Source organism: Pantherophis guttatus, chromosome 2, assembly GCF_059756535.1.
Source record: "Pantherophis guttatus breed Tessera chromosome 2, ASM5975653v1, whole genome shotgun sequence".
Taxonomy (NCBI): Eukaryota; Metazoa; Chordata; class Lepidosauria; order Squamata; family Colubridae; genus Pantherophis; species Pantherophis guttatus.
The window spans coordinates 40,484,788-40,502,906 of NC_142064.1; the positions used below are offsets into that span (position 1 = coordinate 40,484,788).

An 18,119-nucleotide genomic window follows, 5' to 3' on the forward strand; every position below is an offset into this window, starting at 1 on the left:
ATTTGGAAATATTGCCAACGGAAGCTTCCCTTTCCTGATTATTAAATCTATTCAAAACTTTTCTTTTGTTGGGAAGCAACATTTCCATAGTTCTGCCTTGGTATACAAGTTGCAGTATACTTACCTGTTTAATAACCCCTTTGGGATCTCATGTATTTGGCAGTAAGAGAAAATCCACAGGACCCTATAAATAGTTGGTACAAAATATACAATGGTCTCAAATGCAGTTAGTCATTCCATCTACTACTGATGCCTAAAGCTAAGTTAAGCAGCATTGTCTGGATTTTCCTTAACAGCTCCAGGGCACAGTCTCATTATGCAGGAATATCGTCTCTCTCAATTAACTGCTGTGCTGGTCCATGTTCCTCCCTGTGTGTTCAGTGAGCAGGCAAAGGCAGTGCCCCTACTCTGTGAATCATGATACAGTGTAGAGGAAACCTGCCTGATGTCATGCTGCTGACTTTTATCCTCAATGAATTATCTCCCCTCCCAACCCTGGTTAATCAGTGATGTTTTATTATTCTATTTGTAAAAATTCTGTTAAATTTATTTTTGTTGCTGTTATTATTATTCTTTCAATTTTATTTTACAACCTACTTTGGGTTTCTTTTGCACACCAAAACTCATTGGATACGTTCAGATAAAAAAGCAAGACATTATTTGAAGTGAGACAATACCATTCCTACTAGTCCCAGAATTTCTAAAAATATCTGGAAGGCACTAAATTGAGAAAGGTTGCCCCAAAAAATGATCTAGAAATCTTGCTGCTATCATGTTCCTGGAACACATTACTCTAATCTCTCCTACCAGAGAGTCTATTGCTATCTGTTACAAAGGGTAAGCTAGGTCTTACTTTTACTTACTATATGCAAGATCCTTCTGAAGTCAAAACAGCCCACCACTTTCAACCACTCCATATAACAGAAAATAGAATAGAATAGAATTCTTTTATTGGCCAAGTGTGATTGGACACACAAGGAATTTGTCTTTGGTGCATATGCTCTCAGTGTACATAAAGAAAAAATAAAATATATTCGTCAAGAATCATAAAACACAACACATAGTCATAGGATACTATTAAGCAATAAAATCATACTAGGAAGCAATAAAAACAATATTTATTTATTTTATTAGATTTCTATACTGCCCTTCTCCCGAAGGACTCAGGGCGGTGAACAGCCAAAAGATAAAACACAGGAATACAAAATTTAAAATAGATTAAAACAGATTAAACAATTTGGCTCAATTTTAAAAATATCCCATAATTAAACAAATTAAAATTAGTGTTTAAAATTTAAATTTAAAAATTTTAAAAGGGAGGAGATTTAGGCCAGGCCAGCTTGATGAAATAAAAACGTTTTAAGCGCGTGGCGGAAGGTGCGCAGATCCGGGATCCTCCGTATCTCCGGGGGGAGCTCGTTCCAGATCGTAGGTGCCCCCACAGAGAAGGCTCTCCCCCTACGGGCCGCCAGTCGACATTGTTTGGCCAACGGCACCCGGAGGAGCCCCTCTCTATGGGAGCGTACTGGCCGGTGGGAGGCTATTGATGGTAGCAGGCGGTCTCGTAGATAACCAGGTCCTAAGCCATGGAGCGCTTTAAAGGTGGTAACCAGAACCTTGAAGCGCACTCGGAAGACCACCGGGAGCCAGTGCAGCTCGCGCAGGAGAGGTGTTACATGGGAGCTCCACGTTGCTCCCATAACCACCCGCATGGCCGCACCCTGCGCCAGTTTGAGCCTCCGACTGCACCTCAAGGGAAGCCCCATGTAGAGAGCGTTACAATAGTCCAGACGAGAGGTGACGAGGGCATGAGTGACCGTGTGTAGGGAGTCCCGATCTAGAAAGGGACGCAACCGGCGGATCAGGTGAACCTGATGAAAAATCCTCCCGGTCACGGCCATCAAGTGCTCTTCTAGAGACAGCCGTGAATCCAGGAGGACGCCCAAGTTGCGAGCCCTTTCCGTGGGGGCCAATGATTCGCCCCCAATAGTCAGCGATGGTGCCAGCTGACTATATCGGGATGTAGGAAACCACAGCCACTCAGTCTTGGATGGGTTGAGCCTGAGCCTGTTCCTCCCCATCCAGATCCGTATGGCCTCCAGGCACTGGGACATCACTTCAAGGGCATCGTTGGGGTGGTCCGGGGTGGAGATGTACAGCTGGGTGTCATCAGCGTACTGATGGTACTTCACCCCGAAACCACAGATGATCTCGCCCAGCGGCTTTACATAAATGTTGAACAAAAGGGGCGAGAGGGCCGATCCCTGCGGTACCCCACATATGAGGGGCCTCGGGGTCGATCTCTGCCCCCCTGTCAACACAGACTGCGACCGGTCGGAGAGAAAGGAGAACCACCGTAATACGGTGCCTCCCACCCCCAACTCTTCCAACCGGTGCAGCATGATACCATGGTCGATGGTATCAAAAGCCGCTGAGAGATCTAACAGGACCAAGACAGAGGAGCAACCCCTGTCCCGAGCCCTTACAATATAAGTTGTAAAAATACAAGCAACATGGATATAGCCATAAGTGGGAAGAGATAGGTACTAGTAAGGATGAGAAGAATAGTAATAGTCTTAGTAGTTAATTTGACAGTGTTGTGGGAATTAGTTGTTTAGCAGAGTGATGGCATTCAGGAAAAAAATGTACATATACATGTATGAAAATGTACATGTATAAATTTTGAACTTCTTTTTTCTCAATATCAAACTGGGGAGAAGTAGTACAGTGGAGGGACTGGCATTTGATCTGAAGAAGTAACAAATCTACCTCCCAGTCAGGGTGAATGCTAAAGGAGAGTCCATTCTTAATATTTTCCGGGACACTACATGCAATTGTTAACAGCAATTAGGAATAGTTAACTTAAGATGTGCATAGCAAGTGAAGAATTCCCTATCCTTATGCTCACAGGTGATTACAGGGAAATAATCAAAATTAATCCTAACCTCTTGTGAAAATGCTATTGGAAATCAGTAGTTGCAAGTTCCCAGCATTTTGAATTAGGAGGAGCCAGGGAAAGCATAAAGTTGTTTTTTTAAAAAAACCCACCAATACTTAATAATAGCTTTGCTGTGGGTAAAGTAAAAATGAGAGAAGATGGATAAAAGTTTCAAAAGAGCTAATAACCACCCAGCCACCCACTTCCCAAGCTGCCGCCCAACTACCTAGAAGCATTTTTTTAAAGTACATATTATTGTTCCTAGCTAGATCTAGGCCATTTTCAAACTTCATCTTTCTTTTGCCACCGTTTCCCCCAAATCAAATTCAGTGATGCTGATGGATAGGTATGATCTGACCTCTTTTACTGAAGCTGTACAATATCAGAATCAAAAATGGACAAAGCTTTGGATCCAGTACAGGTGCCTTCCCTGTATTTTAAAGAAGCAACATCTTTTCCTGGGTTTGGGAAGCAGCTGCACAGGCTGCTACTGTGCAGCTTGCATTTTCCTCAGGAGGTGTTAATAAAACAACAGAATGGGAACATGTGGTCACATCCTGTCATTGCCTCTGTAATGATTCTTGAATTCAAGTGTGTATTTCTTTTATGCTATACAACAGGGATGTCAAACTCATGGCATCACGTCAGTGTCACGTGACATATTGGGACTGTTTTCCCCTTTGCTAAACCGGATGTGGGCTTGGCCAGCGCATGATGCATCCGGTCCGAGGGCTGGGAATTTGACAGGCCAAAGGTGCTGAGTGTTTGAGACACAGAGAAGGTAGTCTCCAGTGATCAGAGGCAATAGATGGCAAACAACCCCTTTACAACATGGCAGTCTTCATTGTGAATTGCATGCCAAGCTGAGAAATAGAAAAGTAGGAAAAAGGTTAATGTTTGCAAAGGTTTTTGAAAGTTCTATTTTTAAATTGGTGTAAAATATGTTTTCATTGGTTCAGCCAACTTTTCTACAGCCTTCTTGCTGAATAATTTGAAGGCTATTGTGTTGTCCACTATTCATCCATGCCATGCCTAAAACAGATTCAAAGATACTATTGCAGTAAAGCCATCCAAATTGACCGAGTTAATGATCTTTACCACTCCTGCTCTATTCTTCATTCTGTCAGTGAAGTACCTTCATTGCTTTGAATGTTCCCCATTATAATTTATTTTTTTAATTGAATCTTTAAATGGTTCAAATTCAGCTAAGTTGCCATTGGACCTTTAATCACAACGTTAAGATGAATTATGTTTGACATAATTATCAAATTTCCAATCCAAATCAAATATGCTGTTCACATAGGCCTAATGTCCCCAAAGTTACTACATACAAATGGCCAAACACCTCAGCCTGCCAAACATTGAGAATTTTAACATAAAATGAAATAGTAGACAAACAGTACCAAGGTTAATGGCAATGCTTTTATCGTTATTCTATTTCTCTTTTCCCAACAAAACAGTGCCTTTCATGATGCCTTTGCAGAAGAAACCAAGAGCTTATTTTTGCAGTCAGGAACTGTTCATTTTAAGCCAATCCAACAATTTCCATGACATGCTAAAAATTCAAAACTGTGGTTTCTCATAGCTGATTACTAGCTTCTTTATACAACTTTTATGTTATTGTAAAAGCAGCTTTAGCCTACTTGCACAGTAAAATAACTGCTCTTCCACAATTGAATATAAGTATATTAAAACTCCAGAGACCTTTCAATGGAAAGAAGTTACTCATGTAGAACTTTCAGGTTACAAGTTTTAATACATTATTCATAAAAACATGTTTAACAAAGACTAAAACAAAATTCAGGAGGTCAGGTATGTCCATCTTGTTTATTACTTCCTGGACCCTTTGATAGGAATCTTCTTTTTCTAAAAGAAAACTTAATTTGATTATAATAGTGACCTCACAAAGTTAATAGATGCAAAATTATATTTTCTTTCTGTAACTTTTTTTTAGGATAATACTTCCCAATTTGTATTTATGTCATTGTATTCAGAATTCCTATCATCTTCTGCTATCACCAGCTCACATTTTGCTCTTAATTTAACTCTAGCACTAATTACCAAACAAACCCAATAAGATAAATTGTACAGATTATCTGGCAGAGAATTATTTGGAGTAAACTTGTCATAAAAAGCAACTGCATAATTTAACGAAATAATTTGATTTTTATTGACAGGCCAGGTAGCTTTTGATATCCTTTTTAGAAATACTTCAAAAAAAAAAAAAATTAACAGTATTTTCTTAACAATATGTATTCTACAAATGCACACACCAAGTAGAATTATCTAAATAACTAGTCTCTAGCCAGAAATGCACAATAGGTAAATACTTGCAATCTGAAAGTATAAATTTACACAAGCACATTTTGGTGTTTGCTTAAATTGCTTTCATGTTTTCTATTATATAAACTTCAGCTACAGAACCAACTTACAAAACACACAAGATAACAGCATGAAGTATCTTCATGAAGTATTATATTCTACAACTACCTTTTACCCTTCCTACCATTATTAGTAAAGTGCTGCCTGTCATGCAAAAATATACTGTAGATTAATATATAGTTTTTTCTTCCTGGCATAACACACAGTACAATAACTGCTTCATAGATGCCATAAAAATATAAAAGAAAGAAATATTTTATCTCCCATTTTTTATCATTATTGATTTCAACATATTGCCTACTTTGTTTCTGAATATTTGTCATTCATTATGTAAAATGAGTATTACATACATTGTGGCAAGTAATGAATTGAGAACCAAATTTACCCAACATTCATTATCCAAAAAAGCAACATTGTCTGAATGCTTTCTTCATTTAGTCTCAATTGAATGAACAAGGACTATATCAAAGTTTATAAACTGGCCCATTTAATGGCAGAGGAAGTGCTTGGATTTTTAATGGTTTACTTTTACTGGAATTATCTCAGTTCAGTATAGTTTTGAGATCCTAGACTGAAAATAAGAAACTTGACATAGATAACTGCTAAATATTTTAAAGCTGCCCTTGGCTAATTTTGGTTCTGGCCTGTACTTGGATGAGAGAACTTCAGGAAATGACAGGATTGTGGGCTAGACTGCGAAATAAGAATACATGTCTCCCAGAAAGTGTCAATGGCAAATCACTTCTATGCTACTGTTTTAAAACTATATAGACGTGTCCATGAAACCACCAAGAGCTGAGCTGTACTTCACAGAAACATTAAAAGAGAAATGTCTGATATCAGCAGCTACATCTACTTCTGGGATTTGATTCCACCAGCAGAAACAGTCTGAGTAGACTTGTGTCTGTAATACTTTTGATGTCAGTAATGGAATAATGATTCAGCTTCTCTCATATTTATTACAATTCTCATCATCCACCTCCCCCACTATTGTATAGTCCATTAATTTTCCAAAGGAATTCAGCTGCGGAGTGAGACAGTGAAATGCATAGGAAAGGTAAAATCAACAAAATCTCCACTACCCCCAGCACCATAATTAATCCACTGAATACAGAGACTTCTGCAGATGGAGATAGTTTTTATAAGCACTAAAATTTAAAATTGCAGTTGAAATCATCATTTAGTTTAAAGCAATTCGTTTTTTAAGCCGCGGTGGCACAATGGTTAGAATGCAGTACTGCAGGCTACATCTGCTGACAGCCGGCTACCTGCAATTTGGCAGATTGAATGTCACCAGGCTCAAGGTTGACTCAGCCTTCCATCCTTCCAAGGTCAGTAAAATGAGGACCCAGATTGTTGGTGGCAATATGCTGATTCTGTAAACTGCTTAGAGATGGCTGTAAAAGCACTGTGAAGTGGTATATAAGTCTAAGTGCTATTGCTATTGTTTGCTCGGCCTAAAATAATCTGTAACATATTTGTATTTAGATATATTGTACACACAGGGTGCTAATATGAATCAAAAATAAGAGCATGCTATAGTAATGTCAAATGTCCTTTTCAATCTGCCTTACAGAACAAGGTTTCCTGGTGTCTCCCATCTAAGTACAACCAAGATTCAATTCTGCTTAGCTTTTCAGTATTAGCCAAGGCCAGTTGGGTAGTATCATCTAGACTAGCTTATTAATAAATAGTGAAAAGACAGCCCACTTAATTCTTTTTTATAATTTATTTTTATCACATCAAACCCATTAGCAAGAGAAAATTGCATACATGACAGAATAAAATAACAGTGTTTTTTAAAGAATACAGGAAAAAGAAAAAAATGGAAAATGATCACATAGACAAGCATCTCCAAGGCATTTGACTAGATTGCTTTAAAAAAAGAGAGAGCAAGAAAGCCCTCTGTGATGCTCTCTTGTTAGGAACAAACATATACCCTGCAATTCAAATGTAAAGACCACATACATCAGTAGTCTATTGTAAAATAGTAGTAGTTTTCCCTTGTTGTAAAGGAAATACTTCTGCATCCACCATGTGGAAAAAGTCCGCAATACTTGATGCATTATAAATATTAAAGGTGTAATAAGACAAAACATAGGCATCCTTATCTATAACAATTGGCTTCAAATCTTGTTAACAGTTATGTGTATTTCAGCCCACAATATACAGACAAGTCCGAACCATGCAAATTAGTGCTCAAACATTGCAAGTGCATCTCCCAAAAAAAGTTGATTGCAATCAACTCTTATTAAACATTCTGTGTCAAATAAACATGAAATAAAATTTTCTATTATAAGAACCTCATTTTAAGATAAAAATAAATTTCACATTCTTTAAAGCAACTTATTGGTTTACACAAACAGGACATACTCCTGAAATCAAAGAATGTAAAAACAGTTTCTTGGCCTTTTGGCTGAGATCAAGTCTAATAGGAACAGCTAATATTAATTTAATAAATTTCCTTCAATTTTTTAAATCAGCAGTGATTGTAAGTTTAACATTGTTAATTAATGCTGCAAAACCTGTATCAGCTTTGAATAACTTCAGAAACAGCAATGGAATAATGGTCAAAGAACTCAAATAACAAGAGCTAAAACTGAATTAAACAGTGAGTCTTGTGTAAACTTGGCTTAAAATTCTATCACTGGTTTTGTAGAACTATATGAAGGCTATTGCTTAACGCATTGTAAGCCGCCCTGAGCCTCTGGAGAAGGGCGGCATATAAATCAAATTAAAAAAACAAAAAACAAAACCCTAAGTTGATCCAAAGTGATGATAATGTGAAATTGACAAAGGACCTACTTAAAAAACAATGGCTACTACAACTTGGATGTTCACCCTTCATGGTGAACAAAGTGAGCAAAGAGACAATAAAAGATTACAGGAATGCTATTTTATTATACCTTACAACAATAAAAATCAAAGCAGGGGTATTCTGAGATTCTTTCTCATACCTTTTATTTTCCCAGAACTGAATTGCCTATTATTTTATCTTAACTATTGCTACATACCCTCTTCAAGATTAACCCTCTATACTGGGTTGTCCCAAATGAGCTTTTTATGCAGAAAAATGGTCAAATGTGTATCTGTGATACAATATTTTTCTTATTCATTTTATGTCATAAAGTGCAGGAATTGAAATAATATTACTAGACAAACATGTTTCCAAATGTTTGCCAGAATTGCAATGGAGTGAAATAATAGCTTTCAGACTAATCTCGAAAAAAGGAGCTCAGTTCTGCTGTATCTTATTCAAACCAGTGACCAAAGATAAATGTTCAAGATACACATATGTGGAAAATCATATCACCTTTCTCAACAAGTAATTTTACTTTACAGTGAAAATCTTGAGATGATCCTGCCACTTAATATCTTATAAATTTACTTGAAACAATATAAAGGAATAAAAAAGCTTAATCTCAGAGTTAAATTCATCTTAATCACTTTTATCACAAATACACAAAGGAATCTAGACTATCTCAGATAATAGAAATAGAAAATATAATATTACATTGTGCAATGTGTTTTATCTAAAAGTTACTATTCTACTAGATTTATCTTCCCAATATCATCTTGAATAAAATAAAATAAAAATATTTTGGCAATATATTCCTGTTAAGTTCCTTTTCAGCAGATATTTACACCAATAGCTACTAATTATGTACCATCAAGTTGATGTCAACTCTTAGAGACACATAGATTTTCTCCATGATGATCTGTCCCTAACCTGGTCTTTCAGATCTTTCAGTGGTGCACCCAGTGCAACTGTAACTTTGTTTACCCACCTTGCTGCTAATTATCCTTTTTAGTCTCTTTCCCAGACTACAGCTTTCTCTAGAAAACTACTGTATGCCTTCACATCATGTGTCCAAAGGAGGACAATTTGAGCTAGCTCAGCTATACCTGGAGTAAGAAGAGTTGCTTTGCTTGATGATCCATGTTTATTTTCTTACTGTCCATGATTTTCTCAGGAGTCTTCTCCAACACCAAAATTGAAAAGCTTAAATATTTTTATATTGCTTCTTCAAAATCCAACGTTAGCTATAATCTTTTAATAGATAATTTTTGTCATATCTAAGTAATGCCACTTTATCGACTGTATGTAGTGCATGCTTCCAAGAAAATCTATTTACATGATAATTAAGAGCTGACACTGACTTGATGGCCCATAATCAACTGATGATTATATGCGTGGCTTTTTTTCAGGAACTCAAAGCAGTGTAACCCAGAGAGACAGAGTCTCCCTTCAAAGCAATGTAATGGGAAAAAGGGGGGGGGGGTTCTCCTTTCATTTTATAGCCACAACCCTGAGGTAGATTGGGGAGTCTATCTTTCTCCATCTAAAAGTTATTTGGTGAGTTTCAGGGCCAACCGGGTGGTGGGTAGGGATATCTGAAACTTTGTCTCAGTTAAATAACTTAACACTGTTCTTAACAGAATGATCAATATAAGTAGGACTATTTCTTCTGATTTCAAAATTCTCTTTTTTATTTCATGTCATCTATTTTAAAAGATACTTTCAATCTATTAAACAAATAATTTATACCAATATCTTACCAGTGTGGTAGAATATTTAAAAAGTAGAAAAATATCAATTGGAGAATGACATGGTTCTGTAGAATGTTATTCTGTGTTAACATATTGTTCCAATTAAAGCTGTATTATAGATTGTTCATTCTTATGAATATACTTTATAAAATTATTTCTCAATACTTAGCACAAAAATATTTCCCATCAACTGCAACTAGCTTTTCTAAAACCCAACTGAGTGTTTGACCCATATTTAGTCGAGGCATTTTTATCATAAATCACAGAAATGGAAAATATTTTGATAAAATATTTAACATATTCAAATGCCATATGTTTTCTTACAGTAAAACAAGATTAAAACAAGATATTTAAACTGGAAAGCAATAGTTGCTGAAATGTTCCCATGTAAGAGAGTCATCAAGATTCATCACCAAAGGATGGTATAATTCTTCAGAAACATTTCAGTACTTTAAGGCATTGTGAATTTATTCAAATGTGATTTTATAAAAAAAAAAATATGAAAAATGTTGTAACAAACATTTTTATTTCAAACTTAGGAAACAGCTGTATTTGCTGTTGATAGATACCAAAGGAGTTACAACCTAATTTCATTAAAACATAGGTTGCAATTAACCAATATTTTAAAAATAAAATTTGCACAAGAAATATTGTATGTGGCAATCCATACAGATTGCTATGCAGCATTCCATGAATACTTAAATTTCAGTATGGATTATATTTTTCTTTGTTACCACATAATTTAATCCATTTGTCCAGGTAATACTGGATTTCAGTCACTGGTTACAACCCATTTTCCACAAGGCTTTTTTCAACATTAAACTTTGTTTCATTTGCCATTTCCCCATGTTTTATCTTTCCAACTCATGTATACTTCTTTCAGAAGAAAGTCTTGATATTCATTTTAATAGATGAAGCTATGTATGAATGCCTTTTCCACCAAATATGTAAGAAAATTCTTGTACAAAAGCAATTTGATAATTAAGAAATCAACAAAAGAATACAAACAAAGTTAAATAAAGGGTGTGTTAAAAAATCTCAAAGTACCAAATCAAATTACCATTGCAATATCAATGTTTTGTTTCTTACAGAAGAATAATCAGTGATGTGCAGAAATGTCACAAAATACTATCATATTGAGACAAAAATGGTTTAGAAAGAAAATTGTTAAATAGCAAACACATTTACAAAATTATATATGCATTATTTCTACCACTTTCTCCCTCTTGCTGCAGTTCTTTACCATTTGAATATACCAATCTACAACACCAAGTTTTCAGAAAAGGTAGAAGAAACTTTGATTGGGAAGAGATACAGGAAAGCCCCAATGCATGCATGTCTGAAGATTCAGGGTTTTTTTTAATGTATCCTTCAGAAGTACATGAAATCCAACCACAGTTCAATCTACTATCAATAAACTGAACTGCACTTAATTTTGGTTAAAAAAAACTTTAATGTTTGGGAAAGGAGCACAAACTTCAAAATTTGTATTCTGGCAGTTGTTTTTAAAAATGATATGCTACTTTTCTGAGCACTTTAAAAAACTGGAGTGTTAAAAGGTTTATGCAAAGCTGGCAATCAACCTCAAATGTATATGTAGTTTTTCTCACATAAAGAGCAACAGGAAAATAAGCCTGTTTGAAAATGCTTAAACCTAACCAACAGTATTGATAATATATTAGTCTGATTGGGCACAAATTAGGAACATTTAAGACTTAATTTTGAAATGGTAGTCAAATCTGCTGTGGTATTAGATTGGAAACAAAACTTATAAAATGTTAGATATAATATTGGGAAGGAGTCAGTTTGAGTAGTTTGTATAAGTACTTTTAATGTTGAGTATTTAGATAAAGGGTTCCATTCAAAATTTTGGTTTTTGTAGTTGTCTGCATATTTCTTTATTTTTCAGACATGCACTGCTCTTTGTATCCATTTAGATAATGTTACCTAATTCTAATTTTTGAGGGGATATATCTCAATGTAAGGTTGTAGGAAATAACAAAAGGACCATGGATGTAACTCACTTTATATCAAGGAATTATAGGTCATGATTCACCATTTGGACAAATATTTGGAATTGTCATTTCCATCTACCACTAGAATATATACCCATTCATTTCTGCTGAGAGAATATGGTCTTAAATGTTTTTTTATAAATGGCTAATCTATACATTTATATTATGATTACAATAGTCAGATGAAAGGATAGTTATCCCCAAAAAGAATGGAATTTACTGCAAAGAAAATTTACATAAGTGAAATTATAACTTTTCACTTCACAAAATATTGTGGTTCATTGGCTGCCCTGATCAAAAGAAATGATTGTGTGACATTGATGATACAGAAGCCCAAACCAATGGATGACTTCACCCAGTGGTTTTATGTAGAGTTTCAAAAAGATGGGAGTATATAGTAGATGTAAGTATTAACAGTGTCATAACCAGCAACTGGCATGCGTTGGTATGCCCATGGAACACATCTGCTTCATTAGCTGCAGTAACTATTGGTTTGGTTTTGAGTGCAATTCAAGGTGCTGGCTGTCACCTTTGGCTATATAAGGCATAGGGCCTGATTACATGAGGGATCACCTGTCTCTCATAACAACTGCCCAGCCAATTTGATCCTGCACGTTGGCATGCTTTGGGTTCCTTTAATTAAATAATCTCATATCTCAGAATCCCTGAAGTGTACTTTCTCTGTAGTCAGATTTACTCTCTAGAATGAGAGTAAATTTACTCTCACACTCCACCCTCAGACCTATACACCCCACTCTGGTTGTTGTTTGGAACTGTGAAGATCTGGGTCTTCACCCAGATCTTTGGCAAGGGAGAGCTTTCACTTCATCATGTTTGCCATCCTTTATCTTTATTTTTTATTTATTTTATTGTTGTGAGCCACCCAGAGTCATTGATAGTCAGGTGGCATACAGGTTTAAGCGATTATTATTACAAAGGTTGAAACTATTTGTGCTAGGATAGTCCTTACCATTATAATTAACAAAATTTGCCCATCCGGCAGTATATATTTCACTGCTGATATTTTCAAATAGTGTTTATTGAATTATACTTGTTAAAATTAGTTTAGTATTGATTAGTGTCAAACATCATCGACTAGTGCTATAACAATGGCATTTGTTAAATTATGGAACTATAAAAGCTAAATAAATTTCTAGTTAATTATTAGCACCAATACTAAACATTCAATGATTCATATGGCCATTTATTATTTTTAAAATGATTGATGAGACCAAAACAATATAGTTATATTACTCTTATAATACGAATTTTTAGAACTTCTTGACACATTACATTATGTGGTATAATGAGATGCATGAGCATATTATACCACTTTACATAATTTAATATGTGAATGTGCAGAAGCAAAGTACACGTAGTAAGCTTTCAAACAACTCATGATCTTACTACCTGCAGATTATATACACTAAATATTTATTTTAAATATATGGGTGCTCAGAGACACATGCTGTAACATCTGAGAAACTTACATTCCTGAACTTTCACACAAGTGATGCAGTACTAATATGAAAACACCTCCTGTAGGACAATTCTTCTGTATTCCATGCACTTACAACAAACTCTATTCAGAATGTTTCCTGTACTGTAATATACAGTATTTCATTTGTCCTGTGGAATTAGTTTGCTTTTCAAAAGAAAAGTCATCCAAGTTTCTGACTCCTTATATGGCTCAATTAAAAGTTCACCTTTAAGCAGTCACCATTAATATTATCTTTTTATCTTAACACCACTAAGATTAGTCAATCAATGACTGAATACATCATGCTCCCAGGGTAGGATGGAACTCATGAAAACAAAAGTTACTTAAACAAAATTCAAAGTAACCCTCTCCTTATTCTGACTATAAATTTGGGTAACAGTATTATGAAATCAAGTTTTTTTGATATTACACACTACATTGCTTGTGACCATAGAAGAGGTATTAAAGGAATAAAAATTTATTATGTAATTTCTTCCAATATTCTTCTGCTCTGTTGGGGAACACAGGCTTCTTTGAATGGTTGCTTTCTAAAATCATGCTACTGTCAAGTATTGATGGTAGAACAGCCCAAAAAGGCTTGTGGAAAAAAGACAAGCAGCAATCCACCAAGTGAGAAATGAAAGGAGTCCTCTGAACAACAGTGGAGTGAAAATGTTCTTCAGGCTAGCCAGAGCCATTGTTAGCTGTATTACGGTTACCTTCATCTTTCTATCATCAGATGACAATTCAGAGTTTACTGAACTGCTCTGTGGACTGTCCTCTGGGGGTAAATCTGAGGTTAATTCTGGATAAATGCCCCACGAATAGTTACCTACAAAAAATAATTAAAGCAAGAACATTGCTAAGTTTTTAAATCATTTTTAATCACATGCTTCTAAGAACAAAATTGCATGCTTATTAGGAAAGGCAAACAACATTTTGAATAGAATAAAGACAGAGACAACCATTTGAAACCTGAGACACACGGTTCAACTTTTCTCGATATTAAATCATGCTTCATTTTTCAAAAGATGAAATATTAATTTGGAAATATACTGCTCAAAAAAATAAAGGGAACACAAGCAGAAGACATCCGAGATCTGAATGAATGAAATAGCCTTATTAAATACTTTGTTCTTTACATACAGTAATTTATACACTGCTCAAACAACTAAAGGGAACAAAACTACTGTATGTAACGAACAAAGTATTTAATAAGGTTATTTCATTCATTCAGTTCTCGGATGTCTTCTGCTTGTGTTCCCTTTATTTTTTTGAGCAGTGTATTTGAAAAGAAAAAGAGTTAAAGGAATTTCCAGAAAAGATAGGCATTTCTCAACAAATTAAGCTTTTACAACACTTGTCTATGTTAATAGCAAGGGAAATTGAAATAAAAAATGAATTATCTGAAAAAAATGAGTTTGCAAATACTGTAAACCAGGGAAGTGGCTAGCATATAAATTACAAGAAGAAAAAAAATGATACTGAAATTACAAGAGAGATACTGTATTTATGACAATGTGGCATGCAAAAAGCATTTCATCAATATTCCAATTTGTATAAAGAAGTGACATCTCTAGAAAAAAATTGATGAATATCTAATGAAACAAAATTTACCAAGGATTACAAAGGAATAGAGATTCTGATCACATCTATAAGAATAAGGGAAGTATCTAAAGCTATAAAAAAGATTAAAGTAGGAAAGGTTCTTGTACCAGATGAATTATCTGTTTTGATAAAATATCTTTACAACTTTCACAAAATGTGATGAATTCTATCCTAGAGGGAGGAAAGATTGCAGACAATTGGAAAGAGGCCAATATAGCATTAATAGCTAAAGAAGGACAGCATTTGACTTTAAGACTTTTGCATGCACAAATATGTAAAGATTCGGTGTTACCCACAATGGAAAAAAGGCTTGATGAAGATCACAGAATTTGCTGATATCACTAAATTTATTTCTTTAATCAGAGAGAAGATAATATCTGTGTTTATTATTGATTGGAGCCCCTTTATGGACTTTTTGCATAAAACAGAAAACATGAACTTATGGTTTATGGTTTTAATGATTAGACAGGACAGATTATAGAAAAAAAGATAGTTATACGGTAACCAAAGAGTAACAGGTAAATTTATGATTGCGCTTATAGTTACTGTAAAGAAGATTGAAAGCTACTTCTACCTATACCATCTTTTTTATGTATTTTCTTTTCTTGCACTTTTATTTATATTTATCTTTTTTATATTAGTTTGTCTTAGTTTTTATCTCCTATCTAAGAACCTTTAATAACAACTATATATATATGAAATATGCCCTAAAGCCAGCAGCATTTCTGTTTCCGGATGCACAGGGATACTCATGGCACATGTTGGTTCATAAATTAAAAGATGACTGGTGGGATGGAAACAGAGAAATGAATAACCAAGAAATTAATTTTTTGCATCTACCTTTGTCCTACTTTCAAAATGAACCCTCTGAAAATGATTTTCTTACCTAATATAATTTTTCCAGTAACTGCCCATAAGCATTTTATTTCATTTATTGAATATTTCTTACCTAAAGTTTTTAATAGAAGAGTCATGTGCAGCAACATAACCAGAGGTGCCACATATTGAAGAGCAATTATACAAAGATAGTAAAACACTCTGGCCACCTGAAGTCAACAAAAATATTGCACAATTAGGGGTGCAAGACAATACTATCTGGTAAGTTATCATAGCCAACAACACACACATTAAACATTTTTATGGAATGTGTTGACAATCAACCACCCAAGATCCTGATACTTATCTGCTGGAAAGGGAGCAAAGGGAGCAAAGCTTACATTTTTCACTTCCTGCCCTGTCAGCCCACAGTGCATCAATAATTATTCTCTCAAGAACTAAAGAACTAAATTGTGTACTCAAACAGTAGTTAACAGAATGAATAAGCAGAAGGCAATGCCTAGTCCAAGCAGTCTCCCAATTTCTTTTCAATCCCCTCTCCATTAAGCATGCATTTCTAATCCTGAAAAAACTAGAAAGTTTTTTCTGATTCCTCTTTTGACTGAATCCAATCCCACATAGTTTTTGTAGCAATGCTGTTATAAAAATGATCTTGTTTTGTAATCTGAAAAGTGAGTGATTTGCATTAAGAATATATTTGCTGCTAAATATATTTGAAAAGCGAACTGTTTTGACACTTTCTCCTGTTATTTAGTTACTTAGTTATTAAAGTCCAGCCCAATCTGATCAACTCTGGGCAGTTTACAACAGTAAAAACAATAACAAAACAGATCATATAATTCAAAAGAAAGTCTATACAACAATTAATTAAATAACTGAAACTTCCCATAAAATATCTGGGGATAAAGCCAGATTTGAAGGGTGCACTTCAGATGGTTTGAAGAGGGCAGATGCCATGACATGGGCTCGCTTCCTGCTACGCTGTTTAATGAAACCCAAGCATCTGTCTGACCATATAGGAGTGACAGAAACTATAGAACAGTGATGGCTAACATTTTTGCCGTTGCATGCCAAAAGCGGGGGTCGCACGGGAGGGTCGCACTTGCGTATGCCAACACCCATAATTCAATGCGCCCTTCCCCCCGCACATGTGCACGCAACTCATGCTACCCCCGCTTTTGGCACATGATGGCACAGTGGGCCCATTTTTTCACTCTCCCCAGGTTCCAGAGGCTTTCTAGGAGCCTGGGGAGGGTGAAAACGGCTTTCCCCATCCCCCCTGAGGCAGGAAACAGCACGTTTGCCAGACAGGAAGTCGGCAAACAGGCCGTTTCTGGCCTCCGGAGGGTCTCTGGGGGAGTGGGGAAGGCCATTTTCACTCTCCCCAGGCTCTAAAGCCTTTCTAGGAGCAAAGAATGAAAAACGGACCTTCAGGTCCCACCGGAAGTCGGCAAATGGGCCATTTCCAGTTTCCAGAGGGCCTCCGGGGTGGGGTGGGGTGGGAAGGCCGTTTTCATCCTCCCCAGGCTCCTAGAAAGGCTCTAGAGCTCGGAAAGAGCAAAAAACGGGCCTTCCCATGTACCCGGAGGCCCTCCGGAAGCCGGAGATGGCCTGTTTCCCGACTTCTGGTGGGCCTGAAAATCAGCTGGCCGTCCCCCGCATGCACGCTGGAGCTGAGCGAGGGCAACGGTCGCGTGCCCACCGATATGGCTCCACGTGCCACCTGTGGCATGCGTGCCATAGGTTTGCCATCACGGCTATAGGAGATAAGTAATCCCACAAGTCAAAGGAAAGAAATTAAGAGTTAAGGAGGTACACTCAATATTTAAAAAATCCTTCCAACTTCTCCCAAAATATTTACTTTGACTCTAGAAGGGATAATATTTCAGAATGCTCTTATATTTGCTGTTTATTTAAAATGTAATTTCACGTGTCATTCATATCTAATCTCTTTTTCTAAATTGAAAAAAACAAAGGAAGCTACACACAATTCTATTTATATAAAAATATATAAAAATACCGTGTTTCCCCAAAAATAAGACCCTGTCTTATATTTTTTTGAACTCTGAAATAAGCGCTTGGCCTTATTGCCATGCGCTCAAAAGCCCGATTGGGCTTATTATCAGGGGATGCCTTATTTTGGAGAAAACAGGGTAGTTGCATACAATTTTATGAAATAGAGTATATTAAAAATATAACTATTTTCAAGAAAACAATAGTAGTATTACTCAAAGTTAATGAAAATTGAAATTGTTAGTTTTACTGCTGGACTAACTTACACTTAAAAGTAACTAAAATAATATTGTTG

General features: G+C 35.8%; 1 protein-coding gene and 1 long non-coding RNA gene across 6 annotated transcripts in view; one reads left to right on the forward strand and one right to left on the reverse strand.

Annotated features, from left to right (window-relative positions):
- LOC117679378 (uncharacterized) overlaps positions 1–11,304 on the forward strand; it is a 40,229-nt gene extending 28,925 nt beyond the window's left edge. The window contains exons 2-3 of one of the 2 annotated variants that reach the window (XR_004595372.3): positions 10,198–10,258; positions 11,107–11,304. This is a non-coding gene — a long non-coding RNA (uncharacterized LOC117679378). Of the gene's footprint in view, positions 1–10,197; positions 10,286–11,106 lie in introns of those variants that run through there. The other variant, XR_004595373.3, reaches the window with a different exon arrangement.
- Positions 7,031–18,119, reverse strand: part of TMEM161B (transmembrane protein 161B) — a 51,824-nt gene continuing 40,735 nt past the window's right edge. For 2 of the 4 annotated variants that reach the window (XM_034441251.3, XM_087885882.1), the window contains exons 11-12: positions 15,924–16,020; positions 7,031–14,198 (exon numbers count right to left, since the gene is read on the reverse strand). In XM_034441251.3, the coding sequence (XP_034297142.1) occupies positions 13,921–14,198; positions 15,924–16,020 (375 nt within the window). In that variant the 3' untranslated portion in view covers positions 7,031–13,920. The remainder of the gene's footprint in view (positions 14,199–15,923; positions 16,021–18,119) is intronic. The other 2 variants (XM_034441250.3, XM_060690621.2) reach the window with 1 other exon arrangement.